General features: G+C 35.9%; 1 protein-coding gene across 5 annotated transcripts in view; it reads right to left on the bottom strand.

The window, feature by feature from the left end:
• The window catches only part of ARHGAP18 (Rho GTPase activating protein 18), a 173,680-nt gene that overhangs the window by 14,796 nt on the left and 139,251 nt on the right, over positions 1-19,633 (bottom strand). For all 5 annotated transcript variants that reach the window (XM_019729432.3, XM_019729431.3, XM_019729435.3 and 2 more), the window contains exons 8-12: positions 16,066-16,143; positions 13,018-13,177; positions 10,676-10,758; positions 5,481-5,687; positions 4,616-4,756 (exon numbers count right to left, since the gene is read on the bottom strand). In XM_019729432.3, the coding sequence (XP_019584991.3) occupies positions 4,616-4,756; positions 5,481-5,687; positions 10,676-10,758; positions 13,018-13,177; positions 16,066-16,143 (669 nt within the window). The remainder of the gene's footprint in view (positions 1-4,615; positions 4,757-5,480; positions 5,688-10,675; positions 10,759-13,017; positions 13,178-16,065; positions 16,144-19,633) is intronic.

The raw sequence follows: 19,633 nt of genomic DNA, 5'->3' as shown, positions 1-19,633 counted from the left end.
TGTCAACCCAAATGTCGAAAACGGACTTCCTTATCAAATGTCTGTCCCTTTTGCATGATGCCTTATATTGATGATAACGTCACTCTAGTCATTCTAGTGTCCTCTTTCTTCCACACTCCTCACATCCAATCAGTTTCCACATCTTGTGGGTCCTACCTGCTCACATTCAACACTTCTTTCCATTCCCTTTGCTGGGCCTAGGCTCGTTCCACGACTCTTGCAAAAGCTGTATAATGATCAGTTTTTATAATGGCAGGAATACATATTCAGTGTATTACCAACCGTAAGCCCAGGATTTTGGTATATATCACTTCTCAGAGTTTTTCTGTAATCAGTGGGAAACTGAGGATAATGGTAGAGACCTGGATTTAAAATCACATCGATTTGGTTTCAAGTTCCACCACTTTTTGTCTAGATAACCTTGAGTAAGTTAATAATATAATAATACATTATTATATTATATTATAATAATATATTATATAATAATATATAATATAATAATATAACACATTAAGCTACTATGAATTTTAAATGAGATGCTGTCCATAAAATGATTAGCATAATTCCTGACCTCTGGTAACATTTAAAATAGTGCTAATTATTACCCCTTACAAAATGTAGCAATATATTATTCACTGATTTGTAAGTTTTCTTCAACATACTACAAATATCTTACAATGTCAATATATACATTTGTATATCTCCATGGTGTTTTATTACATATTTATTCCATAACATATTTAACTAATCACCTCTATCCTTTTTACCACACTGCTCTCCAAAAGGATTCTACCGATTTATATACTCCCATCAACAAAGAAGTTAGCCAACATCTGCTACCTAACTGCCTATCTTTCGCTCCTCCAATCTTTCCTTCACCTGTCTTCATAGAAACTATATTAACATGCAAATATTGTCGGGCCCTCAATATCTACAGGGGATTGGTCCACCCCCACACCCCCCAGATACCAAAATCCTAGGATGCCCAAGTCCCTTATATTAAATGTCATAGAACTCACACAGCCAGGCCTACACATCTGCAATTCTCAACCACGGATCGAAATCAAAAATACTGTTTTGGATCCATGGTTGGTTGAATCCACAGATGTGAATCCTGCAATATGGAAGGCTGACTGCATTTACTGAAAAACAATTCACGTATAAGCAGAACAATTCAAACCCTTGTTCTTCAAGAGTCAACTGTAGAAGCATGTAACTCCCGATTACAACTTTCAGTAGTTCCCGGTCATACACAGAATAGAAGCCTGGCTCCGCCTTGAAGCATATTTCTTCCTTTTTTCTGCCCTTGCCTCTCCATGCACCTCACTGGCCAGCCAGTATGACCTAGTTTTCCCTCCAAACACACTTAAACATCCCCACTTAGATAGCTAACTGACATCTCACACACAAGAGGTACCAAATTGACATTGTGTGATCTTTCCTAAGTGTCAGTTCCATCCTTCCAACTCAGCCCCAAAACCTTCACGTCATTCTTGACTTCTTTCTCTAACAACTCATATCATTTCAGCACCAAGAAATCCAGTGGCTCTAACTTCAAAATATATCCAGAATCTGATCACTTCTCCACTTCCAGTGCAAACACTCTACAAACACTCTCTCATATAGATTTCATGGACCTCTTAAATGATCTCCTGATTCTATCCTTGCTTTCTTTCCTAGAATCCATTCGCAACACAACAGCCCACAGGGTCATTTTAAAACATAGATTTTCAAGCCTTTGCTCAAAATGCTGCAAAGACCCCACTTCACACAGGGTAAATCCAAATTCCTAACGATGGCCTATAAAGCCTTCCATAACCTGGTCCCACTGTCCCTGTGACCTCATTTCTTACTACCATCCCCCTTGCTGGCTCCATTCCAGTCACAATCACCCCTTGCTAGTCCTTAAATGCCCAAGAAAGTTCATGCCTTAAGGTTTTTGTGTAGACTGCTTCCTCTGCTTGGGCCGAGCTTCTCTCATGTACACCCAGCTCAGCTGCCTGCCCTCCTTCACATCTTCACTCAGATGAGTAATACCCTGACCACCCAACTTAATAACGCAAGAGTATGCTCCTCTCAATTCCCTTTTCTGCTCAACTATGCTTTATTCTTTTTAGAGCATTTATCACATACTAAGATTCTATGTGTTTGCATATTCTATTTATTTTTGATTATAGAATTTAAGTTGTAGAGATAACAGTAGTGATCTTTAGCTGATTTGTTCAATACTGTATTTCAAGTACAATGGCTGGCATATAACAGGCACACAGCAAGCAGTGGTTTAACAAATGAATAGTAGTATGTCCCAGGCAGTTTCATGTTCTATAATTTTGTCCTGCGTATTCAAATGATTTGTGGGAAGAGTCGGGGGTGAGGGGTGGGGGTGTTACACTGGCTTGTAGCAGAGTAGATGGCCCATGTTCCATCCAAAGGAAACAGCTGCTACTCAGACCCAGGCAACAGCTACCCTGTAGGAGAGCAGGTTCCCTACTGAGAGGGAACATGGGGATGCTCCTACATCCAATTTGTCAAGTTATTATAAGATGGGAATCCAGATTTTTATGTCATCTTTTTAGTTTTAAAATTCTGGCAACTGATGGAAACTTATGCAGAAAACTCTAATTATTTAGTGACTCACCACATATTCATAGTATTTGACATTATCTTGTACTTTATTTGTTGTTCTGTAATTTCCTATGTATATTTATTCTCCCTAATAAAATGATAGTAACTTGGAAAAAAATTTCTGGCAACTGATTAACATTTTTCAGCCACAATGACAGGCCAAATGACCCTTCACTGTGGGCCATGCTGTCACTCTGCCAAGAAGCTTCCTCTGCTAAGGAGACCTCTCTCTTCAATTTGATGCCTAAATAAAACCAACATATTTTTTTTCACATTTCAGTTCTACTTCTCTCTGATGCCCACTTCCTGTTTTGTAGGCCAGGATACCCTGGTCAGGCCTCCATCACACACCTCTAGTCTCTTTGAGCCCAACCTTTCCTCGTTCCCTGTGGGGTAAACACCAGCCCCAGCTCCGTTTGAATACCTCACAGGGAGTGAGTAGGGGCTTAGCACGCAAGAGGCAATTAGTAGCATTTTGTTAAAAGAATCGCTGCATTTCTCAGGAGAGAAAACCAAAACTCAGAGAAACTGAGTCAGAACTAATATATGAGAAAACTGAGGTTTAAATCCCAAGCCTTAAAATGACAATACAGCTTCTAACTAGTAGAGACAATTCTCAGATCAGCTCACACCTAATGAACCCCAAGTACAAACTAAAGAAATCCAAGTAAATGCTGTTTATCTGCAAATGACAAAATTATTTAAATGTCACCAAAAAAGTAACTTTGATTATTAAAAGGGTAAAGCACACATTTTGTTTCCTTAGATAAATACGGTGCCTCAGAGAATCACGTTCTAACGGCCTTACCAAAAAAGACAAGGCTCCAAAGTCACCTAAGTTAATATGAATAAGCAAAGCTGCAAAACAAGAAGATATTCACATACTTATAAAGATTTTAGAGGAAATAGAACATCTTAAGTTAAACAAAAATGGTATCTCAAAAATCCTTCCTAACCTATGATAATATCAAGCTTTCTCAAAGAATGTAAATACTATTTATATCTTCTCTTCATTTAATTTGTTTTAAAGATACTTCAAAATTGACTAAAAATGTTTAATGCCAAGAAAATGTTATTTTGTAACAGTGAAAGCTATAAATAAAGATTTTTTTTTTTTCTTTAACAATTTCTGGATCCCTAAGTAGGCCACAGCAGAAAAATCAAAGGCTGATAATTGCCATTTCCACATTATTCCACAAGATGGCAGCATGTAACTGACTAACCTCAATAGAGGTGCTGATGGTGGGGGTGTCTTCACTGTAAATGGAACAATGGAAACATTTTCATTTCATGATCTTAAATTAGAGCTGTGGTAACTCACTGCATAAATGTTTTTCATGCATATTTCATTATTTTAAACCCAGTTTTTAATACGTTCTTACAGCAGTTTGTAAATATTAATATTTAGATAGTTCTTTTCTAATTTAATTTTCTTTGTTCCAATAAAAGTTTCTCCAAATTTCTTCTTACAATCCAATCAAGAAGCTTTTTAAGTACTTACTGAAGTCCAAGAAGGAGCCTAGGCACAAAACAAACATTGATCTATTTGTCTATCTTGGTTAGTTATTTTTCTCTATTTTACAGATTAGAAATATTAAAGAAAAAAAAGACTACTGGTTTACACAAGGGACTCTTTACTCACTAGACATTACACATTCACTGGGCAACTGGAATCTCCAGGAAGACCTTTGCTGTTTAAATGTGGGTGGGTGGGTGTTGAGACATTCTGGTCTTGTTATCCTTTGTTACCCATTAACAAATCACATGTTAAATCACCAACACCTGAGCAACTATCAATACTGAGCATTAGTAGTCGTAGGAGTTCAGTTATTGCTACTGATGCCGTTAACTTATAAATAGTACCAGGGTCTAGTAAGTGTGTAGAAAGTCATACTACAAAAACATATAAAACTCTTTGTCTTTGTCGCATATGTAATATTAAAAACAATACTGAAATCTGTATAAACATGTATCTTCAAGTTTTTCTTACATCATTTGTACTCTTATCTTGCTTTTCATATTTTTCTCGGTCGTAAGCCATTTTCTTCAGCAATTTCTTCCTCATTTTTTTATCTTTTTTAAGAAACGCGGTATTTAGTCTCCTCACTTGATTGACAAGAAACTTGGGAATCTATGGAGAAATGAGATTAAGTCTGGAGAGGAAAAAGAAGTGGCACCATTTTGAACTATGGAAATAATTATATTTATTTCTTTAATTTGGAGAGAAGTAAAGGTTTTGTCTTTTTGATAAGATTATGCCATTTTACATGTACTCTTCATTAAATCTGTGAAACAAAATGCGTTGTATTATTCATTCACATGTGTACTGAGCATCCACATGATACAATTTAGCACCCATTGTGTACGTTTCAAAAAGAGACTTGAAGTTCAAGGACATAGTGGTCCTCTTCTATACCTTGTATGCTTAGATTGGAGACTGTCTAAGGTGACTGGCATTAGAGGCCACCACCTCAGCAGTTGGTCCCTTTAGCGGCCACCTTTCTACAACCTAGCCTCCAGCTAACCTACAGTCCCCTTATAATAGCCGGCTAGCTTCTCCTGTCAAAAGAGAAAGAAAAACTCACAAATAAGAGCTGACAGCTATCCATAATCCAGGAAAAAATGATCCTCAGAAGTTATATTAGCAAAATAAAATATTTTAGAAGTGACCAAATTGAAATAATGAAATAACGTTGGCACTTTCAAAATTGAAATTTAATGGACATTAATTTCTTTTTAAAAAATCGCATTTGAAATCACCTGTATCAATTACTTTTATAGAGAAGATAACAATAAAAAGACTCCAGAATCTAGATTTCATCACTCATTAACAGGGCTTAAAAATACATACTTACTGTCCACAGAGGTCCTTGATACTTAATTAATAAGTTCATGGTATTAGCTGTGCCAGCTGCCATTGCAAATTCTTGCTGTTCACTGAATTTCAAACCCAATGTGTGACACATGAAGAGATTCGGGGCCATGACCATTGCTACATTCATGACCGTCATCTTATTTTTCTCTTTATTGTCTATTACTCTTTGAAGAAATTCAAGCAGGGCCTGAAACACAAATGAGTCTGAGATTTTTGTTGTACGTGAAGATAGGAGATGAAAGCACTGTAGCCTATGGGATTTTTTTTATTTAGTTAAAAACAGTAAGTTGTGCATAACCACAGTCAGTGAGCCTCATCCAACAGGCAGTGTCATCAAAGCTTCTCTATTTGGTTAACACACGCTGAGGTGGTGCTTTGCTTCTACTAAGGACTATGGGGAAAAAGGCAGAGGACACACACATGAACTAGGTGGTAGGCAGAGGAATGGAGAAGTGTCAGACCAGGAGCCTAACTGAGCTGTGGAGCACTGAAAAGGATTTTAAAATATTATACAGGTATTCACATGCTTCAGAAGTGCTATACTTTTATCTCCAGGAATTAAAAAAAAAAAATTCCCTTAAAAAGGCTCATATAACCTCAGTTTCACTTGCTTTAAGGTACATAATAGCTAAATGACATGAAATCTGAAAAGAATGGAGAGCATGATGGGGCGAAACGGGGACTGAAGACAAAGAGTCTTTTGTTTTTTAAAAATGAATGAATGAATGAGAAGGAACTTTTCATCAGAAACGGCTTGTTTATGCTCAGTTTGATGCCACCCACTTTCCAACTCTATTGCCAACACTCAGGTGTCCTCTAAGCCTACCCTGAACAAAAGCCACAGGAAAATCTCCCCCTTCCTGATAGCACTTCAGGCTTTATGTTCTTCTTTTGCTTTCTTTCTTAAGTTAATTTTGGTCCAGAACAATAACAATAACTGCACAAGCATTCAGTGTTTTCTATGGGCGAGGCATTGTTTTAAGCACACCACAAAGCTCATCTCACTTAATCTGTACTGGACACAGGTGCTGTAAGTACTCCCACTTTACAGATGGAAACAATGTCTAAGAGAATGTAAATAACTTACCAGAGGTTACATAGCTAGCAAACAGTGGAGAAGAAATTTAATTGGAGGTCTATCTGGCTTTTGTTTCTGAACTCTCACCTACTAAAACAATCGCATTTTCTTATTTAGCTTAAAATACCTACACGAAGAAAGTTCAAATAAACGATACCAAAATGGAAAATCGAAACAAAACAAATAAAAAAACCCTTGTGTTATTGCTCGCAGGATTTCAGTGGGGGGAGAGCTCCTAACATTATCTTGAATCAAGTTTGGATGCTGTATAGATCTCAAAACTTTGAAAAAAAAAAAATAAAGGCATACCCTTAGTATCTAATAATGAGATTTATGTGTCTATTCCAGTACAGTGCGCGGTAAGTTAAATTGTAATCAAAGCATAAGGTTTTATAGACAATACCTTCTCAAATGAAGACAAAAGATTAATTGGTGAGGTTTGGAAAAAATATTTAATTTTCTTTCAGAGACCAGAATAATCATTCAGGCGCCAGTGTATCTCTTTCTTTATGAGCATAAATTTAGAGAGATTAGGTAATGAACCATTTTAATTGTGGTGTGCATATGCAGTAAGGTTATTCAAAATAATACTATAAGAATATTACAATGTGTGAGTAGATATAGAATTAAGAAAACGTTAGCCTAGCCCCTGCTGAAAGAACTTCATCTTCAGATGTATTTTTTTCTTCATCTGCACTGTAAGAACTGCCCTTTAAAAAAGCATCTATCACCAGTGCGGCATTTTATAAGTATCACTGGACTCACTTTCTGAAAATCCAGTGTAAGTCCCAGCATAGTTATTTATTAGTTGTGTGTGATATTAGGATAACCTTTAGACGTCTCTGCTCTTTAAAATCTTGTCATTTGTCAAGTGGGAATACAAATCTCCTACCTGCCTGGAGTAAGTGAGACAATGCATGTTAATAAACTTCCTCAAAAAATTAAGAATAGAGTTACCATATGACTCATCAATCACTCTTCTGGGTATCTACCCCAAAATTTTGAAAACATTTATTCGTAAAGATTTATGTAGCCCTATGTTCATAGCATTATTTACAGTGGCTAAAACATGGAAATAACCTAAGTGTCCTTTGATGGATGATTGGATAAAGATCACACACACACACACACACACACACACACACACACACACACATATATAAAATACAATAGAATATTACTCAGCCACAAAAAAGGATGAGATGCTACCATTTGCAAGAACATGGATGGATCTTGCTAAGTGAAATAAGTCAGACAGAAAAGGACAAGAACCATATGATTTCACTCATGTGGGATATAAAGCAAAAAGCAACACATGAACAAACAAAACAAAACAAACAAGAAAACAAACTCAGAGAAACAGACAACAGAATGGTAGGTACCAGAGGGGATGAGGATTGGGGGGAAGATGAAGAGGGTAAAGGGGATCAAACATATGGTGATGGAGGGAGACTGGACAGTGGGCAGTGAGTAAACAACAGAGTATACAAATAGCATATTATAAAGTTGTACACCTGAATTTTATATAATGTTATTAACTCATGTTACCACAGTAAACTTAATATTTTTCTTAAAAACTACAAAAATGATAAACAAATGCCAATGATTATATTTACATGGATCCCCCGTGGATATTTTAATATCAGTCTTTGTTATTCCTCCAATGCAAAGGAAAATATGATCATTAGTTCAAAGGCAAAATAATCCAAGGTTACAAAAAAAAACCTGGTCAAGCAGCCCCAAAGACACCTGTAGCTTTAGACTTAAACTGTGATATAGTGTCTAACACAGCACTTCTTAACCCTTAGATGTGCTGGAGAACTAGTTCACACAAGTCATACACATGGTTCTGCCCCTTCAAATGACAACTGAAGGAATGGCACGAGAACTGGAAAAATTGGAGAAGTTCACATTAAGCTTCCTGAAATTTCCTTGTGACTGAGTTTCCCTTCTCGTTTATAAAACTAAATTTAAATGGTTTATTCTCTTGTACATATGGTACTCTTGTCTCAATGTTTCTATAGTTAGAATTCCTGTTTGAAACCTTCATCAGAACTGGCTAACTAAACTACTAAAGCTTAAGGAAATTAGTAAAATTACTTGTTTGCATTTTCCAATTTTATCCTCCCCCCCCCATGTATTTCTCACCTTACCTCTAAAACTGTGCTCCCAGAAACTTTCGAGGTGAAAATTAAAACTACACTAAACATTGTTAAAAATATTTTTTTAAACAAAATATTTATTTTCTTTAAAATACAAAGTACAAAATTGACTTCCAGGCCAGCCTTACCCAATAGTAACCATACTGGAATAAATGTTTCCTCCCACAACTAAATGCAGGCATATTTTAAGCAAATCATGTGTTTTTCAGTTCCCACCTTATACTGGCCATTCAGAGGGCCACACACAGATAGGCACCGTTATGTGAATAAGATGTCAAGATTAAATTCCTCTTTGTGGGTAGTTGAAGCCCTGTGTCAGAAGTACAGCTGGCAAGCAGAGAACAGACTGGAAATCAGTCCCCACTTAGCCCTGGGCAAGATGTGCCTGTTTCAGCCACAATGTACACACCCTTACACAGCAGCCATGGTCACACAATATTTGAATGTAACGAATATAACCCTTTTTGGGGTTGGCCTCTGCCTCCAAAACAAAACAAAACCTAATGCTGCCTTCTCAATGATTCATTTGACAGTCATTTCAGTCAAAGGTGTTTTTTTTTTCTGACTTCACAATGTCAGAATAATTCTTTGGAAGTTCTCCTGTAGCAATGCAGTGTTTTCACTCCAGTAATCCTCATAAACTGCTTAATCCAGACAAGTTGAGTATTAACCTTCATTCCATGGGCATGAAAGGACTATCACTCACCTAGTTTCAGTTCAAGGAGTCTTAATGAGGTATAGGAAAAAATTTCCAAGATTTACCAACTGGTGGTTTTTGTTTTCTTGACATGAAATTTCTTGACATGCTATTTCATTTTAAATAGAAAGAAACATAGGGGATAAAGGGGCAAGGGTTGCACCCTTACCTGTATAAAAAATGTTGTTTTTAATGCAATGGCAAAACCTAAGGTACATATTCTTTCTAAATTATATATTTTTAAGTTTTCTTTTTCTTTCATAAAAGTTTATAATTAAACTTTTTACAACTACTCTATAAACTTGTCATTAAAAAAATAAATCAATGTGGAGCAATCTATTTGTTATGAAATCCTGACACCACTTGTAATAAATAGTATTAAATCGTACATTAGACCAAAACACTTTGAAATGATGAAATACATCAGGAATTCAAGGTAAGCCCTTAGAGAAATCACCAGAATTTGAGTTGGTCTATCTTTTGGCTAACCAAACAATTTAAAATCATCATTATGACTTATTCGAAACTCTACTGCACAGAACTACAAAAGAACATCTTTAGGCAGCAGTCAGTTATATGTGATGACTCATAGGATTTTCTTTTTAAACATTCATTTTTCACCATACCAATACAAGCTGACTAAATAAAATTTGACAAATGCAGAAAAATAGAAAGAAAAGAAAAACCAAAAAGCATCCATGTTTCCATTAACAAATGAACCTCAACCACCTGTTTTGGTAGAAGAAATGTTACAGTAAAAATTAAAACACAAAACACCTGGTAATACTGTTAAAATGACCAACCCTATAAGTAAGTGAATAAAGAGTTAAAGATTTTCACAATCTGTCCTTAAAAACAGGCCTTTTCTTTGTAGACGACTACTAACATTTCCATGATATATTGTTTTGCCACAAATAATGAAAACTTAGTCTGCTTAGTTCTGAGTAGGGTTTCCAGGCGGGAATTCCCACCAGTTCTCAGGAATTTTTTTCATTTTCCCGTTCCGGAATCCCGAGAAAAGTTGGTTGGGAAATTGGGAAAATCGGCTCCTTGAACCCAGGAGGTTGGTAGTATCAGCCATCACTTTGTGGAAACGATTCATCGTGGAGAACATAAAACAGTTTGTATCTCGGGATTCGGGAATGGTAAAGCGGAAAAAAAATCCTGCGAACGGGCGGGAATTCCCACCTGGAAACCCTCGTTTGGAGAGACATTTAAAGTAAATGAATCCAGCTGACCTTCAGTGTGTCTCGGTTTGCGTCAGGCAGGAGGATGATAAGAAGGTTCAAAGCCTGTAGTTGTTGCTCCCTGGTTGGAAGATCTGCAGACAAATTAAATAAATCTGAACTCCTGTCTTTACTGAACATTTCTCTTTATTTCTTTTTTCTCATTTTGTAAGAAAAAAGTTATTTGGCATAAACATCACTGTGAAATGTAAGACACAACGACTGAGCAACAAGCCTCGTTGAAAGTGTGTTTGTGGGAGATGAGGAGAAGCAGCTGCTGCCTTAGAGCTTTCTCTCAGAATGCTCACTTCCAAATGCGATCATATGATGAGCAGCCTTATGTTTGCAGACACACAACAGTGCTTTTAAAATAATTTTAACTTCTGCATGATAATTATTCCCCAATAGAAAGACAGAAGACTGGACCTTCCATAAAAGGGTGTCAGGGTGCATCTGCAACAGTGAAATTTGTTTCCTCTAATGGTGAGTGAACAAATTATGTGGTAAGAGTCCATTAATTCTAACAGGAATATGTCAAACAGAGCCTGGAACATAATAGGTGTTCAATAAACGTTTGTGGAATGAATAAAAAAACCACCCAGCAATGAAAGAGTCAAAGAGGTACATTATTATCATTTTTGGTAGCCCTTATTGCATTTAAGTAATACTTATGGATATTTGGAATCATTCTGGCATTCGTTTTTCAGGGATAACCTTGGTCCTTTAATCCATATCCAATGAATTTGTGCAAAATTGCACAATTTAACCATTAAAAACATATTTTAAGCAGAAGATAATTTCAGTCATGTCTTCCCTAGAAATTCTGAAGAAATATTATGAGATGACACATGGAAATCATCTCAATATTGTGGTTTAAGAATAGCCTGGAACACAATAGAATATTATTCAGCCATTAAGAAGAATGATATCTTTCCATTTGTATCAATATGGATGGATCTTGAGAGCATTACAATAAGAAGTAAGCCAGAGAAAAACAAATACCATATGATCTTTCGCATATGTGGAATCTAAAAAAAAGAACAACAACAAAAAAACAAAAAACAAGCTCATAGGTACAGAGAGCAGATTGGTGGTTGCCTGAGACAGAGGGTGAGGAGCATGGGCAAAATAGGTGAAGGGGGTCCGAGGGTACAAACTTCCAATTATAAAATAAATAAGTCATGGGAGTGTAACGTACAGCATGGCAACTATCGTTACACTGTATTGCATATTTGAAAGTTGCTGAGTAGATTTTAAAAGTTCTCATGACAAGAAAAAAAATTTCCTTAACTCTGTATGGTGACAGATATTAACTAGACTTACTGTGGTGATCATTTCACAATACATACAAATATCAAATCATTATAATGAACATCTGAAACTAATAATGTTGTATGTCAATTACATCTCAACAAAATTTTTTTTTTTTAAAAAAAGAATAGCCTGTATTAGTTCTGGTCAGCACTGGAGCTCACTGTAATCATTGAGTGTCCCCCTTTTACTCTCAGAAGTGTCCCAATTTGGAAGATAAACATGTAGTCATTAGAGTGTGGCAATGGCATTTTTCCTTTTATGTTGGCCTCTAGGATTGAAAGGGAAAATTATAACAGTACATAAACCTTGTAAGATTTCTCTGTTCACTGGAAAGGAATTGAGAACTATGTGAGACATTAATTGGGAGCTTGCCCAAGACTACAAAATGGCACGACATTAGAAGCCCACTGCTCTCCACCAATGAGGCAGAAAAATGATTTGTTCTATGCTTCTGCATGACAATTTCGAAAAGCTAATTTTTCAGAAAATAGTCACAGATTTTGCCACATCTCGCTGTGCTTTTATGATAACTTTTAATCCACAGCTTCTCCTGTAAGTGTTGCTTTTAACACTTGGCAAGAAAAACGTATCAGACACTTTACATGACTCATTCTATTATAAAAGAAATGTGAAGTTTCCAGGTTGTAACATGAAAGTATATTGTATTGATTAAAGGGCTTGTAATTAATCTGTACCAAAAGAGAACATTCTGTTATCTATTTATTCAGAGATGTATATTTATAAAGGAAAAGGAAAATGTGTGGCATTTGAGAACCGCTGAAATCAGTGACTCAATATGCCTAACCAAATACGGAGGGTGCCAAAAAAATGTATACAAGTTTTAAGAAAGGAAAAAACTGTATTAAAATTATAATACTCAATATATACCAATAACAAAAGATGAATACCAATCATGTGTATGCATTTTTTTGGCACCCCTGATATATCTAGTAATAATCTCTGTGATGCAAAATGTCATGAAAACAATTAATATGGATGGCAGCAGTACAAGGATGTCTTCAAAGAGGGACAGCACTTACTCTGGACAGCCTGAAAGGCTGTGAGATACTCTACACTGAGCAGCGGCTGCGGCAGCTCCCGGATGAACCGCTTCAGAAGGCTGGCTGCATCGTGCTGCTTGACACTTTCCCAATTAAAAGTCCCTTCATAAAACTTTGCTTCCAGCTCTTGGCAAAGACTCTGAAAGATAGGAGAAAAAAGAAAAAAAAAGAAAAAAACAGCTACCAGTAAGTGGATTTTTTTTGCCTGCTGAGAGTATGATACACTTCCCACTTTACAAGTGATTCTACTCTTTAGAAAATACTTCTGAAAATGCTAAAGGCCAACACTTCTCTGTTACTCAGAAAAACAGTATTCTCCCTACCCCTGGTATACTTTACCAAATCAAAATTATACCTGAAGCCAAAACATTCAAAAATTTTACCTATTTTCCTGGACATAAAACAAACATTAAGCAATAAGGGTTTAATTAAAAGATTAGTTTAAAATAGTCTTTCCATTTGGGGGCTTTACTTAGATACTATAATTTTTCACTAAATTTAAAAAAAGCATTAAAAATAACTATGTTTGAAATTATTTAGAAGTACATTCCATACCAAAATAGGTAACCAATCTCTGGGTCTAACGCAGAAGGCTACCTGATTAGTCAGCTCTGGGTAATGGAAAACCAAATTCTATAGCAAATAAGGCATGAAAATACATCAATACACCTGTCTTAAATGCACAGGCGTAGGTGACATAGCCATCCTGCTGCCAGATGCAGATGACAATTTGAGTCTCCGTAGAATTAGAAATACCTAATTCATTTACCTCAAGGACTCTACAAATTTGCCAAAGTATTAGTAATAAATCAATTTAGTTTCACAATTACTATCTCCTATATGCTTTTCCACTGTGGCCTAAGTCCTATTGTGTTAGAAATCCTTCCGAGTATCTGTCACTTTCTTCTGTTATTTGAAACTGTTTTCCCAAATTCACATTTTGTTCTTCTTATAAGGTGAATTTATTATACTTGCTCTTCCCAGCACAACTCCATTCTCTACCCCAGTTATTTCTATAATTGCTGAAAAATACAAACATGAACCGAGAAATTGGGAGTGGGGGAAAGAGAGGTGGAAGGAGAGAAAAATGAAAGAAAAAAGGAAGAGAGGGAAGGGGATGAGAGATGGGAGGGGAAGGAGGGAAGGAATGAGAGGGAGGGGAAGGGAGAAAGAAGAGTACAAGAAATTTGGTGGGGAAGGGGAGAAGAAAGACAACCAAAATTTTTGCATATTATCTTTAAATTATTTATAATGGACCAGCTGCTGCACAATTTGGTATGTGAAAACAGGCTGGGTTGAAGAGAAGAGCCAGCTGAATCCACTTAATTGATCTTCTTAGAAATTACATTTAGTTGAACTCAGCCTTCTGCCAGCTATCCAGTCAAAATATAAAATACACATTAAACTCGCTATTATGTACTAAAGTAAATGTGTTTATGACCTGTGAGTTGTCCATTACATTCTGCTAATGTATGCTGTGTGAACAGAGAACTGAAAAGCGGTGTTCTTGCCAATATGGATAATATGAAGTCACGTTACCTGTTTCTGAGGGATTCTTTCTCTGTAAGAGAATGTACTTCTCAACAGAACTTATCTCAGAATCACACACCATGTCCATGATTGACTGGTGGTGAAATTGCTGTAGGTTTTCCCAAATGAAGTGAAACAATGGCAACTTATCAAACTTACAAAAGCACCAAAAAAGTTTCGTGCACCAGACACCAAACTCAGGGGACACAAACTGAATGAAATTTGTGAGCAGGGTATATCAGGTTACTCAAATCCCATTAAACCCAGATCACTACACAGTAAGACCCAAGTAGGCTGAAACTAGCCTCCTAAATTGAGGAAGCTTATCAAAATAAGCAGGTGATGCAAACTAGAATGTATGAATAGTAATTCCACACTTGGCAGCACCACAGCCAGTCACAGGAGAGGGTGCACTCAGTAAGAGTCATTTCTTCCTGACCCTGCTCTAAAGATTTCATATAGAAAAGGTCTTAAGGAAGTGAACAGAGAAAATCTCCTTCCTCTATCCTGCTTTCTCTTGGATTTGCAAATTCAGAAAGACAATGTATCAGATGTGGACAGTAACTTGTACTATCTCAGTGTAGAGCTAGAGTTGAATTTGGAGGATAAGGTAAAGGAAATTTGTTAATGACTGCTACCCAAAAACATCTCCTAGATGAATTCTCCAGACACAGCTACAATTCCAAGTATGAGGCCCCTGTAAAATGCAAATCGCCTGAGAGGCACATGTATTATGCATCATCTATAGGGTAGCTGCCATCTTTACCACGCATTCATGGGATGTTTTATTCCCCAGGGCAGGACTTGAGCGACAGAGAGAAAGGAGGAGGATACATAGCATCTTAGGAGAGTGGGAAGAAAATGCCATCTTGAGTGAAAAGAAAGCGGGGGTAGGGAGAAAGAAGGCTCCAACTGGGATGTCTGGGAAAAATCTCTTTCACAAACCAGACTCAGGCTACCCTGGATCTAGTGAGACAGGGAACTGTGAAATTCAGGAAAATAATTGAGACAGTCTCACTTTGCCAGCTCACGAGGACTACTGATGTCAGGTCTCCTACTCTACTCACTTGATGGAGTTTATCACCCTGCCTTTTTTAACTGACTTGTTATTACTCAGCTGACTAAATCTATCACCAGACCCCTGTGAAGATTTTCACTCATCATGTTCTCTTCTCATAAGAAGGATGAGACTACTCTTGTCTTTTGCCTGTTTACTTTCGTTCCTTTTGGTGTTCGCACAGTAGAGAGATTATTTGTCTCTTTCTCATAGAATTATTACAGGTAATATGGTGATTTTGAAAAAGAAATCAAAACTTACACAAATCAGAAGAGACTTTAGAAAAAATGAAACATAAATTGAATGTTAAAGAGTTTTATTGTTATATTTTATCTCCTGTCCTAACAATGGGAAGAAGGTGCCAGAGGGCAAGTTAGCTTTTAAAATGTAAATGTACAATTAAGAAATAAAATTTTACATTAGTAGAACCAAGAGATTACCTTGATTCTAATGGCAGCTCCAGGTATTCTTAAGAGGCCTTCAGTTTCCAAACCTCCCTCTTCAATTCGGGAAATCAACTGTGTATGAACAGAAAAACATTCTGATTTTGGTATTCGTAACAGGTACAATTCCAAATTTAACATCTGTTTCACATATAAGTAAATAAAAACTGATTACAATGACACGTATACTGGATTTCACGACGTTTTTAATGCAGTTACACTACCACTAGCTTTTAAACCAATTAAGTCCTAAAACTTTAGTTATAATTTAGAAAAAGTTGGGTCTTATTCGCCTTTGTAACAGAAGTGGATAATGGCACACAAGTTGTAGTACTACAAATACATGGAAACTGCAAATGTTCATTGTTTAAAAGCAACTATAATAAAACCATCCATTTCTTCTACTTTTCCCAAAATATACATTCTGCAATCAAATAAATCTTATGAAATTCTTACATCTCTTTATCAGTTTGTTCAGAGAAAGAATTATTTATGATATGAAAAAAAAACTGCTTGAAAATATTCATTTTCAAGCCTTCAAGCTTTTGGTGGTAAACTTAAATAAAAATCAGTTCTTCTACAGGGCTTCTAAATCATACTGGATGCCCAATTAATGCATGAAGATCTCTCTCCCTCCAGTGCCCCATTAAAATAACAAAGTTTTGTGTGTTTTTTGTTTTTGTTTTTGTTTTTTAAATAAGGCAGAAACCCACAAGAATAAGGCAAATAGAGAAAGTGCAATGACATACTGTTGGAAGCTAGGAAGATGATAAAAGTGTGGTTAGTTTCTTGGCAGAGTAATCTTCCAATTGGAATATGCATTCCCTGGGCAGTACATGAAGGCTTTACGGAGCATATTCTGCTGTTTTAAGGAAATCAATTTCCTTGTCTTTAGTTTAAATATAAGACACTAGCATCATATAGGTTTTCCTTCTGACCACTCACTCCCTTTTACAAGAGCCTTCTCCTACTTTATAAAGACAGACCTATACTTCACTCATCCCCAATCTGACAATAATACTCTCTGCACACCCTAAGGCATACAATCTTCCAGAGTGCCAGAAGAATGTAAAATGCCATTTATTTTTTTCTGGGACACCTTTAATGATTAACCCAGGCTCCATAAACTACATAAAGCTTACTGTTTTTCTCTTGGTTATAAAAGTGTCAGAGAAGCAAAGCATGGCATCATAAATGAAGTCTTTTGACCTTTGTCTAGATGATTTGAATGAAGTAAGATATACTGAGTATGTAGACAATGAATGAGATGGCAATTTTTCTTCAATGACCTCACCTCTTCTATCTCTGGATTATGGCCAAAGAACGAACTGATTTTGAGGGAATCAGGTAAGAATAAAGAAAAGAGTAGTCTCAAAATTCTCCCAAGGATTTACTATTAGCTGAAAAGAGAAGCGTCTTTAACCAGTCAGAGCAGTATGTGATTTTTTAAAATTCAACTGGAATATTTTTCAAGACCGTATTTTTCAAATCACTCTGGATAAAAACCCACAGCAAAATAATTTACATGAATTATTTTATATTAGATGAGCATTATTCAATAAACTATTTAAAACCAAATTTATCAAATAATACCATGCAAACGTTATTCAATGTACAAGCAATTTTCGTTTTATTTAATCTTATGAAATGTTTAAAATGTTCTATTAACAAAAGATAAAATTATATGCTAGTTGCTGGAGCAAATTAGTTTTTAGCAGCATAAGCCTTCTGCTTTCATTAAATACAAAGGAAAAAATCACCATGATTTCTAAATAACTAAATGAATGTAATTTTCAAATTTTTATATTTGAGTCCCTTTATTATTCTCTAAAGCTGAAAAACTAACATTCAATAAAGGTGTGTGTATATATATATATATATATAGTGTGAAGCAATGTCATGTTTTCTCATATTTCTCACTTTGAAAATAACATTTTTTATCTACATTATATTGCATTAAAACAAAAAATACTTTACAGCTTCCCTTTCATTTTCAAGACTTAAAATAGAAATGAAAAATAACTATGCTGATCATATATTTTAATCATGCTGCTTTTAGTAATTTATCTTTCAAAATACAGTCTATAATTTATCAGTAAGTTTCACATTTCCCAAAATACATCACATACTAATATGAATTAAAAAACAAACTGAAAATGAAGTCAAACTTTTTGACACAAAGTATGTTTGATCTGGCTGATTAGTTGGACAGAGAGAACAGAATTTGCTAATTAGGTGGAATTTTTCAGTAGATTAAAAATTAAGATTATTTCTATTTCCCCAAACCTTTCTGAAAATATGGTTTAAACAATGTGCCTCTGAGGGAAAAAAAAGGTACAATTCAAAGATATTAAGAAAGCTTTAAGCCCTTTTGGGGTATATTTCTCAATAACTGAGAAAATATAATCCTCTAAAGACTGCTAATGAATTTTTTTACAAATCGGTGGTTTCCAATTCTTTCCTTTCTACAAAATTGAGGGAACACCTAATTGAGTTTTCTGGTGATAAGTCAAAAAATATTTTTCATGATAAATCACTTTTTCTTTTTTGCTTATAATTCAGAGGGGATGCAAACAGATGGGTGTTTATCTAACAGTGAGCTCTTTACAAACCCTTTTTATTTTTCATATGAACAACAACAACAAAAACAAAAAACTTTTGGGCCATTATCCAATGACTTCAAATTGGTGGGCAGCCAGTCTCTAGAAAAGACCACAAACGTGAAATAAATAACTAAATACATAAGAAAACAATTTCAAGAGAAAATGACAAAGGATTGGATGCAATCCTGAATCTGGTCAGGAGGTATCATTGAACCTTTGTGGAGACTGCAGCTTACCCTTCACTGGTGTGATGCTGCATTTGATGTGCCCACTTGATCGGCTATGGTGCCCAGTTGATTGGTCAAGCACTAGTCTAGATGCTGCTATGAAGGTATTTTTTAGATATGATTAACACTTAAGTCAGTAGACTTTGAGTAAAGCAACCTATTCTCTGTAATGTCGGTGGGCCTCATCCAGTCACGTGAAGGCCATAAGAGCAAAGACCGAGGTTCCCCAAAGAAAAAGCACTTCTGCCTCAAGACCACAACATAGAAATCCTGCCTGAGTTTCCATTAGGCAGATTTTGGACTCAAAACTGCAACATCTACTCTTGCCCAAGTTTCCAGCCAGCTGGCCTGCCTGATGTATTTCAGACTTAACAGCCCTTACACTCACACAAGCCAATTCTTTAAAATAAATCTCTCGCTAGATGATTGATAGATAGATAGATAGATAGATAGATAGATAGATAGATAGATAGATAGATACAGATAGACATAGATACAGATAGATATAGATACCCTATTGTTTCTGTTTCTCTGGAGAACACTAACATACTTAGAAGGAATGGTGCTAAGATCCCTGTTTTGTACAACCATAAGTATACAGTAACTGGCACCTTTTATTGACATTAAAAGAATTTGAATAAACGGCCTGAATTTCTTAGCACCACTCTTTTAATCACAGGCACTGTTGAAAACTATTTAAACAGATACAGGCTCTACAGGCAGTGGCTAGCAGAG

This window comes from Rhinolophus sinicus, chromosome 2, assembly GCF_057876585.1.
Source record: "Rhinolophus sinicus isolate RSI-liver-muscle chromosome 2, RSI-T2T, whole genome shotgun sequence".
NCBI classification, from domain to species: domain Eukaryota; kingdom Metazoa; phylum Chordata; class Mammalia; order Chiroptera; family Rhinolophidae; genus Rhinolophus; species Rhinolophus sinicus.
Note: the sequence above shows the minus strand (reverse complement) of the source record. Positions and strands in the feature narration are given on the sequence as shown.